We start from the raw sequence: 15,768 nt of genomic DNA, 5'->3' as shown, positions 1-15,768 counted from the left end.
TGGTAGTAATTCCACATTTTGACATAAAATCTGTACAAATGTATAGAGTCCAAAGTTCATCCCAAAAAATTGAATATATATCTCACTGAAAAAAACGTGACCGAAGGTGTGGTGGTAACAGCCGTAGTATGAACAACGGAGGTCGCAGGATGGTATACATCATAAGAAGAGGCCATCATGCATCATGACCCTAAACTCTTCGAAAGAAATGACGCCATCGCCGTCGAGATCGAACCTGCAGATCATGGCCCGGCACTCGTCCAAGTCCAAGGCCAGCTGCTGCTGCTGCTGCTTCGCCCCCACCGCCAGCCGGCCGAGCATCCGCTGCAGGCTCGCCGGCGTGATGCACTGCTCCGCCGCCGTGGCGCCGCCGTCCGCGTCCGCCGCGAACATCCCGAACGCCACCCTGAGGCACCGCCGCCTGTCTTCGGCCTGCTGGTCCGCCGACGCCGCAGCCTCGCGCGCCAGCCCGAGGAACTCGTCGCGGCACAGCAGGCCGTCGCCGTCGGCGTCCGCGACCGCGACGACCGCCGCGGCCTCCTCCTCGTCCAGCTCCGCCGCCGCGCAGCCAAGCAGCTCCGACGCCGACACCTTGCCGTCGCCGTCCTTGTCCAGGGTCTCGAACAACGACGCCGCCGCCGCCGTCGCCGTGACAGCCATTTTTTTTTGGGTCACGATCACGTATGGCAGAGCACGTAAGCAGCAGGACTGGAAGATGGATGCAGCTGAATGGTTGGTTGGCTACGGTACGTCCGTACTACTCCAGGTAGTTGTAGTTTAGTTTGTGGCTCCGTACATAGTTTCGTTAGTTGGCTGGTTTCTCGCCTGCTAGCTCTGCTTGAATCTTGATGATACATATGAATGTGGAGATATATATATATATATATATGAATGTGCGTGTATATTATCTTGGAAGAGGTTGTTTTCCCTAGTTGTTTTCCCTTAGAAAAAAAAGAGTACAGCAAGTTGTTTGTTTGACGACAAAGAGAAAAACAAAGCAAAAGAATAAGAGGTGAGTTGCGATGTAATTTCCGCGTCTTTTCGGGAGGAGAGGGCATCATGCTTCATGCATCGTGCGTACCTTGATTGTTACTCCTCTCTTGCAAGAACCATGCATACACCAAATTACTTAGGCCTTATTTAGATGTGAAATATTTTTGAATTTCATTACTGTAGCACTTTCGTTTGTTTGTAGTAAATATTGTTCAATCATAGACTAATTAGGATCAAAAATTCATCTCACGATTTACAAGGAAACTGTGTAATTAGTTTTTGTTTTCGTCTATATATAATGCTTTATGCATGTGCCGCAAGATTTAATGTGATGGAAAATCTTAAAAAAAATTTGGTTTTCGGTGAGAACTAAACAATGCCTTAATTTATTTATCACCGAAGCAGCAAATTATTAGTCAAGTCAAACACGCACCACATGACATCTTGGGCGGCACACATGTCGTACAGCATTGTGACAGTCAGGCACGGCCGATATCACGATCGATATGCGTCGTCCACCGCTAAGTAATTAAGGAGCTGCATGGGCCAAATAATCAGATGGAGCGACTCGTCAACACGCGCTAGCTAACTAACCGTCTCAACGGCATCATCAGCTGGCTCCGGCCGGCCAGCTGCTCGCGTCGACCGGCCGGCCGGCTAGCAGCCGCCGCCGCCGCCGCTGGCGCGTGCTGGCCGGCACAGTCTGTTCTTTTTTTCTTTTTAGTCATATTTTTTTACTGATCAATAATATTTTTCTCTTATAATAAATTAGGCAACCGTAATTTTTAGTTATGATTTTTTTTAGACCAGCGAACAGAATTGATTCCGACACGAGCAGCTCTGCTGCCCGTACGGTGCGCACGACGACTGTGAGCTTCCATGAAAATCCGTTTGCATTGGCTAGCCTTTCCTTCGACGAGGAGTCTTCTTCGACTGCTGCAAAAATACCGTTACTACGGTCCGCCGCGGTGCCGCGCGCACCGCACCCCACCAGGCCACCACGTCGCAAACCAACAACGATCAGATACCACTAGCACCAACTTTTTCTTTTTTTCTCTGTGAAGGCTGCATGCTAATTTATTATAAGAGAAAACAATGTTAGAAAAAACATAGTTTATAAAAAAAAACGAGCGGAGACGTTGGATTTTTACATGTTGTTTGATAAGGCCAGTGGAAGATTTACATAAGTTTTTATTTATATATTTAATAGTATGTTATATAGATGTTTTCGATGGCATTGCAATATTTCTAACAAGAAAAAGAAGAAGCGGATTTCACCTAAACGAAGCTCTCTTATTATGATTACCAACTATACATGAGTCATGAAATTAAATATCTATACTATGAAACTATAGAATGAAACTATACACTATAAGGGTGGATGTTTTATCTAAGTTTTATTTTATTATACAATATATGTCAGTCTTATAATGTAAAAGTTGAGATGCTTTAACTCTAAAAAAATAAAATATCTTATGATTTGTAATGAAGGGAGCAGAAGCTTGGTGCTCGACAAACTAAGGCCCTGTTTGGCACAGCTCAACTTCACTAGTAAAGTTGTTTTTTTAGAAAATAGCTAGCTTCATGAGCAATTTTCTAGATGAAGCTGAGCTATTTTAGAAAAAGTGTTTGGTAAAATAGCTTCACCAACTACTTCTTACATAGATGAGAGAGAAATGAGGAAGAGAGCTACAGTAAGTTACTTTTTCAGCTTTATCTCAACTCATATCTTTATGAGAGGAGAAGAAAAATAGCTTCATCCATGAAGCTGTTTTAGAAACAAGTGTTTGTAAAAAAAACAGAGCTCTACGAAACAGGCCATAAAGTAGTGGTAGATGCATTGCAGTGGATTTTTGGAAGGTTAAGTGGTAAACTTGCAATTCGGATTTTCTTAATAACAAATTTGATTTAGGGGCAGAGCAGTGGCAACGTGATTTTCCCTGTTTTTTCGTATCTGTTATCTTTTGTTTGTGCGGTGCCCTCCCTCCCTCCCTCTCTCTCTCTCTCTCTTCTTTTTGGCCTTGCTTTGCTTTGTTAAATGGAAGCGTCCTGATGATAATGCTTCAATTGTTCAGCGTCGACTAATCAAATGGCGAGTGAACCACCGCGGCCTGCTCATAAAAAATGAAACAACACGCAAAACTTCGTCTGATCCGGAATTCTGACGCTCCGAATACTCAAACCGTCAAACGGCCTGTGGGCTGTCACTTAAAATCAATTTCCGGTAAAGGGAGAAAATTTTAAGCCAATGACATTGACACTAAAGGGAAAATGAAGATTGAAATGACATGTTACAATTTCATCGTGATCTAAACCTACACGGCAACCAACTAACCACGCTGCTGGAAGACCATTGGGGTCACCAGAAAGTTCATGGGAGCAGAGTCACATCACATCCATAGGATGGTCGATGGTCGGTCATCACCGCACGCGCCTGGGTTTAGAAGATTTCGAATCCTCGAGTTCATCAGGGGTGCAAAATTTTAGGTGTCTCTCCTTTTGGCATAGGGCTCTAAGAAGCTCGCTCCAGCTAGCTCGCTGAAGAAACAGAACGCTTGCTTGCTAAGATTTATCGGTAATGCTGGCGTCCATCCATCCGGACGGACCTCAACTCCATCGAGCCACAAAGTGAAGCGGTGCGTTCCATCTCATCCCCGTGAACCCCTGCGTCTACTCTTTTCTCTACTCACCTTTTTCTCCTCTCTGCTCCTCCGCACTGTTGCGCCTATTGCTACGCTCGCCGCTGCTCTCACCGCTACTCTCGTTGCTGCTATTGCTGCTGCTCTCCGAAACGACTACCATGCTCGCATCCAGCTCGCTACCGCCTTCCCTATTCACACTCCCTTCCTCTCTCCGTGACCTCCATGCCACGGGAGAGGAGAGTGACAGCGGTGGCTTCCAGAGAGCCGTCCCTCCCTCCCTCCCTACCTGTCTTCCTCCTTGGCTCCACGATGACAGTGGTAGTTTTCGGTGAGCCACCCCTCCCTCCCTACGTGTCTTCCTCCATTGCCCCACAACCTCCATGCAACCAAAAAGGAGGATGATGGTGGTGGCTTACAGCGAGGTAGGTCTAGATGTGAGTCCTCCTCCTCTTCCATCTCCTCCTCCATCTCCTCCTCTAGATCTGAGTTTTCCTCCTCTTTCTCCTTCTCTTTCTCATCCTTCTCCGGCTCCTTTGGATCTGGGAGACGCCGCGGTGGCTAGGGTTCTAGCGAACTCTGTTGCAGTAGGCTTGTTTTGATGTTTCAATAAGCAATATTTTTTGTTGCACTAGTCTTTTTTAAAGTTGCATCTCACACTGTTTTTTGTTTCTATTGTTGCAATAGTGTTGTTTTGCTGTTGCAACAAGTAATTTTTCATTTGTTTTATTACTTTTTTCTGACGTTGCATCTCGCATTTGCTTTTTTGTTTTTGTTGCGGTAGTAGCGTTTCTTTCCTGTTGCAACAAGTAATTTTTTTGGTTGCATTAGTCTTTTTTGTGTCGCTCTCTTTTGCATTTGCTTTTTTGTTATGTTTTTGTTGTAGTAGTATTTGTTATGGTGTTACAACAATCAATGTTCCTTTGTTGTATTAGTTTTCTATTTTTCTATTCTTACATCTTATGTTGCAGTAATTGTTGTTTTGTTGTCGCAGTTGTTTTCTTGCGATGTTGTAGTAGAATTTGTTCCGTGGTGAAGATGTGACGCACCTATCGGGGCACAACCAGAGACGGGGTGGTGCAACGGAATGGCAGTGTGATTGGCGGCGAGGTGGAATGGTGGGATGGACACGCGCTTGCCTTATTCGCGATGCAGGTAGACTCCTATCTCGCTCAGTTGTGCTTCGCACTTCCCTCCCAACCCACTATCCTCTAATCTGCTCTGTGCTCCTTCCCATCCCGCTCTTGGGGAAGGGGGACGTTCTGTGTGGAGTTTCATACGGGAGGCACACAGATCCTAAGTGCGTTCGGACGGACCTGTGGATCCGAATGTCCGGGCGCTAGCAGCGCCGAAGATTTCTTTCTTTGCAAACGAAACCTTGCGCAAGGTTTTGTGGATCGAATTTGTTCACCTAGTCGTGGCCGAACTCATTTGCAGTCTCTCCTCACGTCTACAGGCCAGCGCCAGCCACGTACACCTGACGCGTCCCGGATTCTGCCCAGGGAGGGACCTGATCGTCCTGAAACCGATTCCTGGGTCTCCCTGAAACTGCAAGCCACGTCCATCGGGAGATCCAAACAAGGAACGAGGCATAAATTTGTACAGAAAAAAAAAGGCACCGCATGCAGATCTTACAGTCTAATACCCTACAACTACAGCAACACCTATGTACAGACTACTACAGAGCAGCGTCTAACTAGAGCAGCTAGCAATACAACTCCAAGATGGTGATGGGCTGGAACCTCTTACAGGATACAGCACCGACAAATTAAACAAGGGCAAATATTCACAGAGCAAAGCACGGGGTCCATGGCTTTGAGGGCTTCGCCATGGATCGATCACGTCGACTTGAGCCTGTCCAGTCTGAACTTGGCCTGCGAAAGCGCGGCATCAGTCAGAGATACATGGTGATGTTATGTTAGTACAGTATTATGCAGTGATCAGAGGATCAGATTCAGCGCTAGCTAAGATAGAGAAACGAAATCAGAAGCAGCAGCAGTCGTAGTGTTTAACCATCATGGAGTGGATGTCATCAAGGAGGGGGCGGAGCAGCAACGCGAGCCTCCTGATCTCATCCTTGAGATCAGAGCAGTCTTGGCCCATCCCCAGCAGCAGGCTGGTGAAGACCTTCCTCTCAGGGATGAGCTTCAGCGCTATCTGCAAATGTAGTCGAATCGATCAATAATTTACCAGAGAGATTATTCAGAATTGCGCCAAACTAATCCGGTTAACTTCAGTCAGGCAGAAGACGAGGAAAGCGTCGGCATATATATTTTCGCACAGGTGGTAAATCCCTAACTACAGGTACATCAGCACCACCATCCAAATGATTCAGTGATAGATCTAGATCCCCGACCTTGCACGCCGCCGAAGAGATCCAGCCATGCCATGGCTTCAGGCAGGCCTCGTACGCGGCTTCGACAAGCTGCGCGAGGCTCTGCTGCTGCTGCTCATCAGAGTCCTCTTCTATGCTCACTAACAGCGCAATTGTGAAGTCCATGGATCTGGCCACGTTATTAGAAAGAAAGAAAGAAAAAATGCAGTAGTGAGAACGAAGAGGCATATTTACAAGTAGCTACTAGCTCGACGGCAGAATGAAGAGCGGTTGCTGTATACAGTACCTAGCAAGCCACAGGACAGCCCTTGCACAGCTATCGACCTTCCTTGCAGTGCCCTCCTTGACTTCCTTCTCCACTACCTCCGTTAGGGTAGAGTACTTGGCTGGGTCCAACAGGTACAGCTCCTGCAGCCTCTGCATGCAACAGGCATCATCATCCACTGTTCAGTTTTTTTCTTTCTCCTTGTTTAGTTAGCAAAAATTTTGGATTTTGGGTACTGTAGCACTTTCATTTGTTTGTGGTAAATATTGTCCAATCATAGACTAATTAGGGTCAAAAGATTCATCTCACGATTTACAGGCAAACTGTGTAATTAGTTTTTGTTTTCGTCTAAATTTAATACTTTATGCATGTGTCGTAAGATTCGATGTGACGGGAAATCTTGAAATTTTTTGGGAATTAAACAAGGCGCGCAAGCGCGCATAGTGATAATGGAGTCTCAGCTATGAAATCTGAACCCTACTCCGAAGCAACAGAACATTTCTAAAGATAAGCTATACATGGGGCAATACAATACAATAACTCGGCCATCACCATGCATGTGTGTGTGTGTGTGTGTGGATCAGGATAACCACCTTTGAACTGCAACAAAGACGGATTATGGCACTCGATCTACATTTGTTGGCTGTTGATACTTTGTAGTAGCCAATAATAGAAGTTCCATGGACAGGCCTGCCCCAGCATATAGCTCTCACGTCTTTGATGCAAAAAGACAATCCTTAGCCCACTTGCATTGGCAAATCTCCATCACTACGTCCTTTGCCTACAAGCTCTAGTCTAGGAGTAATAGAAGATTTTACCTCTACTCTACATACACCCTGCTCGCCCTCCTATCTTTATCTTTGGAGAGATGGGATGGAAAACAAAACAAAAAAAGATGACAAATGCGTCAGCTTCTCGCAAAGATAGGAGAGGAGAGAGAGAGACATGCCAATCGCGAAAGGGACGGGACACGAACTGCCGGCCAAAAAAATTGCACCAGAGCAGCCACGGATGTGACCGGAGCAGTTGGAGATGGCCTGTGCGTGGCACACGTAACGGGCCCAGGCCGTGGCGTCGGCATCGCCGGCCGGTCGCCCTCCGCGCGCCTCCGGCGGCGTCCCGCGAAAGCAAAGCAACGCGATGAGCTCAGTGCTGCAGAGATTTCCCTCTGCGCGTCTCCAGCGGAGACATACTTTTTCTGTCAGTCAATAGTGTTTTTTTTCACGATAAATCAGCGAATAGTATTTTCAGTCATGATTTTTCAGACCAGCAAATAAGCTCTCCTCTCCTATCCTATGGTAGCCTTGATTTGTCTGACGCCCTCTTCTTCCCCTGAAACCCATCGTTGTCTTTCAGTCCAAGAATTTTAAGGCGCCAGAAAGAGACCCCTTCACGCAAACTGATCATCAACATCAGCTGATTTGATTTCTTGTGGTGAAACCTACCTATCTAGGTTAAATCTTCAACTTAACACGGATGTTCGTATATTTCTAAATTAATTTCAAAATTTAATAGCGCTATATTTTTAGTGATAGACTCCTCGTAGAAATAGTTTGTACGTGCGTGGAGTGAGTGTGCGCTTATGTTATGAGCGTCTACGTCTGTAGCTGGTCTTGCAAAAAACAAAAAGAAGAAAGAGACCCCTTCACGCACACTTCTCCCTGCCCCTGGATAATATACATGGGCTGCTGTGCGATCGTGCCCGTACCGCCTTTCAAATTTGAATTAATTACGGCTGGGCCGGGGGTGCTAAAATAAGCCAGACCATGACGTGACACAACCCGATATATGCGGCCAAACGGACCCGGTCCTATTGGTGGCGTAGCCGTGTGGTCGGCACGGGACAGGGGCAAGCAGACGCGGATCGGATGAGTGACGTAGCCCCCCCTGGCTACGCTGCGTGGACCACACCAAACAGCTTCGAGATGCGATTTCATGCTGCAATTGGATCCAACCTTTTCTTCTTTCTTTTATGGTAACAAATAATAGTTGCTCTCTCCTCTTCTATGATGATCAGGTTTAGGCAGAGCCGGAGGTAGCTAAGCAAGCTAGCTCTGCCTAATTGCAGCCTCGCAGTTGCAGGTACTACGTACCAGCGTTAAATATAAATCTACCGTATCAGCAACCATGAAGAGCTGTCTGTTACTCTTAATCCGAGAGACGAGAAAGAGAGGAGGAGGTCTTGTTTACTCACCTCGATGTTCCGTTGGACGTCGAGCCTCAGCACGGCCATGGTCGGCCCGATCTTATCTGCACACACCAACGACACACCACGCACCACGCCATGGCCAAAAATCGCCATTCAACACAACGATGAGAATTCACAAGCGACCCGATCGACAAGAGGCACAAGCAAGCATGATATGATACTGCAGGTGAGTGGCTATATACAGAACAGAAGGATCAAGAAGTAGAGATCGATGAGCTTTTCAGGGCAAGATGAAGAACAGATACATGCATGGCATGGCAGCGGACGACGGAACTCACCGAGCACGCGGAGGAGGAGGTGCGACAGCGCCAGGAAGCGCAGAGTGGGCACCGACGACGCGGCCGCCTTGCCATCGTCGCCGCCGCCGCCGTGCTTGAGACGGGCCGGCGGGGACAGCTCCTCGATGGCGAGCCGTATCTCCGACCACTCCACGGCTTCGTCGTCGTCTCGATGATCCTCCTCCTCTTCCCGCTCGTCTCCCGCTTCCTCGTCGCTCTCGCCCTCCGCTGCTCCTTCCTCCTCCTCCTCCTCCTCCTGCTGCTGCTGCTGCGGTGGCCCGGTGGTCAGGGCCCTGGCTGCTTCTCCCTCGTCTCTTTCCCTCTCCACCATGGACGCGCGCCGGTTGCTGTGCTGCAGCTCTCACTGCCGAAGCATTCCAAGCTTATCCTCCCTGCGGGCTCTTTGCTGACAGACACAGAGATCAAGTCAAATGCCCGTGCCTTGCAAAGACTTGACCTTCCAAACGGTAGCAGGCCCTCAGACCACATATAACTATATATATATATATATATATATATATATATATATATATATATATATATGCTACTAATATCCAGGCAGGAAGTGTCGCTACGGAAAGCCCTGTAGAAACAGGCGTGCTATTACTAGTACTAGGAGCTCAAACCGCTGTCCTTGGCTTTTCAAAATAGGGTAGGCATCGTTACGTTTGCAGATCAGCTCAAACCGCGGCTTTGCCTTGCCAATGCAGGCAGAGAAACAGCTTCAGTCGCGATAGATGATAACGCAGACCTCACCAGCTTACACTCATGATGTCGACATCACATATCTTAATGAACAAAATAATGTAAACCTATCAAACTTGCAAGCGTGATAGATCTAAACAAAAGGGAGTGGCACAGTGAGTTCATCGATCCGGCCGTCACGTTACTTAAGCAATGACGTATAAATAGTAGGCGATGTCATTTCCCTGCTCGTGCTCGGCGAGGCGTCGTCGACGCCGGAGTGACACTGCACTGCAGATGAATCTGCAGACTTTTCTCTCGCTCTCACGTCACCTTTTTATCCAAACAAAGCGGCGGCGACAACGAGAACGGCCCTGACCGTGCTTGCTTTCTCCTGTGACGCTATCGAGTGTCGTCAGAAAAAAAAAAAAGGCGAGCGGCACACCAAATCTACTGCAGCTAGTGGTTACGACGTAGCAAAAGATTTGGGGCAGCAATATTACTGCAGTAATACAATCTAGTAACCATGAGCAGCTGCGAGCGAAGCCCAGTCATAGATTATGTGGCGTGCTTCAAGCAGGCTACCCATAAAACCGTTGCATGTCTGAATTTGTGCCCACAGAGCTCATGCTTAAAATCGCTTACCCATAGACCGCCCGCGTTCAAGCAGCAGCAGAATGGCACGCTCCTTTCACATACCTTGCCGTTTCAATCGGCTTGGTAGCTAGTAGTATATATTTCTAGTTTAACACCACAAGCACATCAGCATATCCTCTGGTGGTGCCTGTTTGAACCAGAAGCAGGCCATCACGAAACACGGGGAATATTTTGTCCACCGATTAAAAGTGCAGATACCAAATGAGCTCACGTCACAATATAATCTTTAAAACAACAAATACATAACCACACCCACAGCCCTCATAGTGACAGGGTACTACTTAACCATTGAGTCAAGCAAGTTCAAGCAACCATCAGAATACCACAGCATGATAGTATCTTTTATTCCATGCATACATAGCACCTTCTACGGCTTCCATGCTCTATGGCACCTTAGCGACGCAGCAGCCAGCGCAGCAGCTCTTTGGTGGCAGAAGCAGAATTGGCGGCGGCGGCAGCAGCAGCAGCACAGCGGTAGCAGCGGCGCTGGGCAGAGCACTCAAGCTGAGGAAACAAGCAGTACCCATCTGTTAAAGACAGCTAAAAAGCACTGTAAATAAGACTGAAAACTAAATGTGGGGGCTTGCCTGCAGATTTCTGGTTCAGTAAAGGGGAAAAAAACAGAATATAGATTTTGACACTGACGAGTTCTCAATGGAAAATCATATAGCGACAGCTATTTTTATTCTTAGACCTTATAAGACCCAGCATTATGCATGAGACATGTCAGATGACCCGGTTATCAAAATAAATAGTAGTGCCGCTTGAAAGATACTCTCCACATTTAATGAGTCATTAGTTTATTATCTAAACTGATGAAATTAGTTGGTGGGACCATGGGAGAGAAATATGCAGGAGAAGATCAGACCATATAACTTTATCAACAGCCCAACAACATAAACTAGTACTAAATTCTAAAACAGTGGACTGATATAAGAGTTCATCTGCCATTGTTGTGGTTCATCTAAATAAAAAACTTAGCAGAAGAGTTTTCCCAGAAGGAAAAGAATTGATGCAGAATAAAAGACAATGAAGCTGATCAAACAGATCACTTGAACAGTACCTGTTCAGGTCAGATAAAAAGTTGCATTTCACTGAAAATATGTTAATTTACCCAAATGACAAAAATTGTCAATCCTAAACTCTATATTGCTCTAGCTGGTTTGAATGGACAAAATTGATATACAAGGAATTGAGGTTAAAGTTAACTAGGTATTCCTAGGGGAGCATTCATTCATCTATATGTATTGGCAGCCAATTGAAATTTTGTATTAAAAAGGGGGAAAACAAGGTATAATTTACTTTACTTTAGCTAACAGAAAACTTCAGCTTGTATATGGATGAAAATAGCGACAGGCAGGTCGAGTGCATTCTCCTCGTTTAAAATCACGGCATACTTCAACATTGGCGCTCGCCGCCTGGCCAATTAGACACAGAAAATGAAACTTGCAAATTAGTAGCTTGCATACTTGCAGAAAAAGGCAAAAGAATAGGCACAAATACTAACCGTTGTATGTGTCTCAGGGTGTGCAAACCGGCAGGATTCCCTATTGCACATGTTCTTCAAGAAGTCCCTGCATACTTCAACTCTGTTCTTATTATCTGTGTTTTCAGATGAGTAAGTTATTCAGGGTAGTTCATTAAATGTCAAAAGCAACAATAATAATACAAGGGGGAAAAACTGATCATTGAGCGTTATGTACCAGCAAATGGTCTAGGAGGCGAAGGCAGAGGCCCCATCATTGGTACTCCAAGGGGTGGTGGTGGTGGTGGTGGCATGTAAAGCTTCGGAATAATGCATAAAAAGGGATACACAGTATGTTACTCATGATTATTAATCATCTTACATTTATATTAATAATACATAATTCAAAGATGAACACTCCACTAAAAAATAGAGGCAAAAAAGGGGTAAGCTTCTCAGTTCTCCAAAGAGCACTGTTATTAAAATATGAAGAATAGATAAGAAAACAAGAACTCTTTCCATAAAAAGTAATAGTGTTAACATGTGGGAATGTAACCATCAGAAGTACATACCATCTCAGGGTATGGCATAGGAACATGGCTCATTGGTGGCACTGGATGTGCTACTACGTGAGAGTACCTACATGCTATGCGATTGCACTGTCCACGCAAGAAATCTTGGCAAACCTGTCACAGAAACAAAGTAGAAAAAAACTAAATCAGCCTAAGTGCCAAATGGGGGAATCAGTTAGAAAAAGACGATGTTCTTGCTCTAAGTACTGAGAAAACTGTTCTCAGTTGTATTTTGATAGGCAATTTATAGCAATGATAATAATAATAATAATAATAATAATAATAATAATAATAATAATAATAATACATAATTTTCAATGAGCTACACTTACAATTGCAACATCTTCAACAGATGAATGGTGCAAGAAACGGCACTCATTTGCTGATCTTGAACACTTCCCACGTGTGAAATCTCTGCAGATCTGCTGAAGTTTCATAAAAAAAAATTGCTAAGTTGGCAATCCAAAATGTAATATGCAGACCAGATTACTAATATAAGATAGATAAATCAGCATAGCTGCTACAATGGCATCTAATTTAAGCAGGACTTTAGACATTGTTCTACAAGATAGGTTCAACATTGTTGACATCACCTCTTCCACGAATTTCAACAAAAGGATATATGTTACTACGTTACACAGGGCAAAACAAAATGTATAAACCCTGATATATAATTTGTGTTATCATTTTAAGCACATAGGTATCAATTCTACTCTTAGTCAGCAGATGGCACTAAATAGAAAGAAATTTTAAACACTTAGAAAAGGAAAGTCAGATCCATGTTATTACACAATAAAAATATAACTTACCGTCTTCACCTTTGGGTCTTCCACACCAATTGATCTCAGCAATTGCCTAAACCAAAGAAGCAAATAAAAGCAGTGGAATCAGAAGTGCAGCTAAAAATCTTCTTGTGCCCTCACAGGATAATTGAAATTTGCATGTCACTCTACAAGTTCATCCAAGTCAAGTTTTAACAGACTGTCTTCGATCAGAGTCAAGCAGAACAAACTCTGCAGGGCTGCAGGCTTCCCAAAACAACAGAAAAGGTGGTTATGGGATATGCTGCTGTACTTATGTAGTAACTTTTTTTAAGAAAGTGGAGAGTGGGAGGGCTAACAGCGATTTTTCCAAGTCAGGGAGGTCATGGGATTGAGGGCACTCCCAGTGCAGAAACTATCTAGTAGTTTCTATGCCACAAGAAACTATCCATAAAAACCATGTTCCCCAATGCAGACTCAATCATTCACCTCTCCTCCCTTCCATTTTCTCGGTTGCTTCTCTCTCTTCTCCTCATCCTGTGTGATGGGCACTTCGTGTGGCCAAGCGTGGAGACACAGTGCTGGCGAATGTGTGAGGCCACTGCAACCGATGGCACAGGGCGATGGCCACGCGAGGTCTGCTAGGTGAAGCCATGCGGGCAGTGGCGCAGGGCGACAGCACGTGCGAGGTCCAGGCGGCAGCAGCGGGTGAGGCCGCGCGCACCGTACAGGGAGGGATTATTTTGGATTGGATTAATTCATTAATCGGGAAGCAAATGCAAGTAGCAGCACCACAGGCGGGACAGACAGCTCCATCTCCACCTCCACCTCCAATTTGCCGATGGGAGACAATGGCGGCCTTTCTATGGAACATGGTGGCACATCACATGAGATTCGCAGGCTGCCGCGTCGGACAAGCAGCCGCGCACGAGCTGGACGACGAGCTGCAAGGCAGGTGAGGAAGGGCTGCGGCACGGGGAAAGCGGACGCACATGAGCTGGACAAAGATTGTCGAGCACGCTCGTGCAGGGGTTCAAGGCAGCACGCAAGGGAAGAAGCAGGCGCATGAGATCAGGGAAGCGCATGCGGGCGACATCAGCAGGCGTGAAGACTTCGTAAATAATATAGAAACGGTCTCTCTCTCTCTCTCTCTCTTCAATAACTCTCCTGCCATATCAGCAAAATGCTTAAGTGGCATGCTAGTAAATGCATAGAAACTATAATAGTTTCTGCATCGGGAGCGCCTTGAATGGTACGTGCTATGCAGAAATGGAGAGGAGTTAGATTCCTACACTGTGAAAGGACTTAAAACAATCTATAGGCCAGTCATCTTTTCTAAGCAATGTTGTAAAGAAAAAGACTTAAAACAATCTATAGGCCATGTGTTTCAGTCATCAGTAGCTTTTCTCATGAAGCAATGTTGTAAAGGAAAAATGCTGTTAGCCATTTGCAATTTGCATCAGCTGTTACCACAAGGTAAAAGGCGCATTGTGAAGCTGCTAATTCAAATTTATATGTTATATTATACTCTGCAGTCTTCACGAGCTCACAGTTAAAGTATCTGTCAGTCGTGCTTCTAAACTTCAATAAACATGAAACAAGACACAGTACTGCATTTCCAAAACCAAAGCATAACACCATTAACCAGCCAACAAAACCAAACGAATCGAACAACCAAAAATGGAGAAATCAGCTCATACTCTTGGATATGTGGAGGCGGATGGTAGTAACGGCATGTCCTCCCCCGGAAGCAATTATTCCTCAGAGAATCCGCGCAAGCCGTCACCTTATTGTCCCTGACCAAATCAAACGAAACCAAAATTAGAACGGAAACCCTACGACTACAAGCAAAACCAAAATTAGAACGGAAACCCTACTGCTACAAGCGCAAGAGGAGGCGGGATCTCGCGCGCACGCACCGGTCGACGGAAACGGAGTTGTGAGGGTGTGCGTATCTGCACTCGAGGTCGGAGCGGGTGCACCTGTCGCGGAGGAAGTCGCGGCACGCCTCCACGTTAAGGTCGTTGTGCCGCCGCCGCTTGCCATCGGGCGGGTACTGCGGGCTGCGGCTGCGGCTGCGGCTCCGGCTGCGGGAGCGGGAGCGGGAGCGGCGGCCGCGCGGGGAGCGAGAGCGGGGGGACCGAGAGCGTGACGCGGAGCGCGTGGGGGATGGGGAAGGCGAAAGGCGGCGCTTGCGCGGCGGGAGCGGCGGCGAAGAGGAGAGGTCGGGGCCGGCGGCGGCGGCGGCGGCGCGGTTGGTGGCGTCGGGGCTGGAGTTGGGGATTTCGGCGGAGGCCATCCTGGCGTGGGGGAGGGTAGTTTGGTCTGGAGGGGAGGGATATAGGCGTACTCGTGAGAAGATGGGGATCTAGTCTAGGTTAAGAAAGAGGTGATATCGTTGTGGAGAATTTCATTTATTTAATAAATTAATTAATAAAATTATAGCTTTAATACGTGATTATTTTTATAAAAAAAAACCTATGACGTGATAAAAACACCTTACCAAGGTACAGTATAAGTATATGTGTTGGCAAGACCAGGTGTGCGTGTGCCACGCTAGAGCCGTTTGGCTTGGCAAAATCACTATTATGTCGTGTCACATATACTCCATATTGTGACACATATTATGGAGTATTACCGTAGAAGGGATTTAATGGCACATATTCCACGTGTAAAGCATGTTGATTCGCTTATATTGGTATGAAAACTCTATATTAGAGCATGTACTTTTACGTGTAAAGCTTTTTGTTTCGCTCATGTTGACATAACAACTTTATTTGGAGCATATATGACTAGCGCAATTTTAATATATAAAGCTCATCACGCCACTCATGTTGGCATGACAGCTCTATTTTGCCAAGTATTAAGATTAGTGTACAAAGGTTATCCTTGCACTTTAAACAAATATAT

At 46.0% G+C, this 15,768-nt stretch overlaps 3 protein-coding genes across 5 annotated transcripts; all 3 read right to left on the bottom strand.

The window, feature by feature from the left end:
* On the bottom strand, nt 6–858 carry LOC8075835 (probable calcium-binding protein CML25/26). Its single transcript, XM_002446470.2, has one exon. The coding sequence runs from the start codon at nt 658–660 to the stop codon at nt 160–162; it is 501 nt and encodes a 166-aa protein (XP_002446515.1). The 5' UTR covers nt 661–858; the 3' UTR covers nt 6–159.
* Nucleotides 5,202–9,200, bottom strand: LOC8080324 (glycolipid transfer protein 3). Its single transcript, XM_002446469.2, has 6 exons — nt 8,720–9,200; nt 8,427–8,482; nt 6,254–6,384; nt 5,989–6,136; nt 5,646–5,789; nt 5,202–5,506 (listed from the first exon to the last, which is right to left on the bottom strand). The coding sequence occupies exons 1-6, from the start codon at nt 9,048–9,050 to the stop codon at nt 5,471–5,473; spliced, it is 846 nt and encodes a 281-aa protein (XP_002446514.2). The 5' UTR covers nt 9,051–9,200; the 3' UTR covers nt 5,202–5,470.
* Nucleotides 10,174–15,204, bottom strand: LOC110436327 (zinc finger CCCH domain-containing protein 28-like). 3 transcript variants are annotated; one of them, XM_021463101.1, is made up of 9 exons: nt 14,778–15,204; nt 14,559–14,654; nt 12,907–12,952; nt 12,430–12,522; nt 12,098–12,211; nt 11,764–11,845; nt 11,568–11,662; nt 11,368–11,478; nt 10,174–10,587 (listed from the first exon to the last, which is right to left on the bottom strand). In XM_021463101.1, exons 1-8 carry the CDS (start codon nt 15,155–15,157, stop codon nt 11,386–11,388), a joined length of 999 nt encoding a protein of 332 aa, XP_021318776.1. In that variant the 5' UTR covers nt 15,158–15,204; the 3' UTR covers nt 10,174–10,587; nt 11,368–11,385. The 3 variants fall into 3 exon arrangements, with proteins under 3 accessions (XP_021318776.1, XP_021318775.1, XP_021318777.1); XM_021463100.1 differs by having other exon boundaries at nt 10,174–10,564; XM_021463102.1 differs by having other exon boundaries at nt 10,174–10,564; nt 12,430–12,519.

The sequence above is a fragment of the Sorghum bicolor genome, chromosome 6, assembly GCF_000003195.3.
Source record: "Sorghum bicolor cultivar BTx623 chromosome 6, Sorghum_bicolor_NCBIv3, whole genome shotgun sequence".
NCBI classification, from domain to species: domain Eukaryota; kingdom Viridiplantae; phylum Streptophyta; class Magnoliopsida; order Poales; family Poaceae; genus Sorghum; species Sorghum bicolor.
The sequence above is the reverse complement of the archived record's forward strand: the minus strand, read 5'-3'. Positions and strand labels throughout refer to the sequence as shown.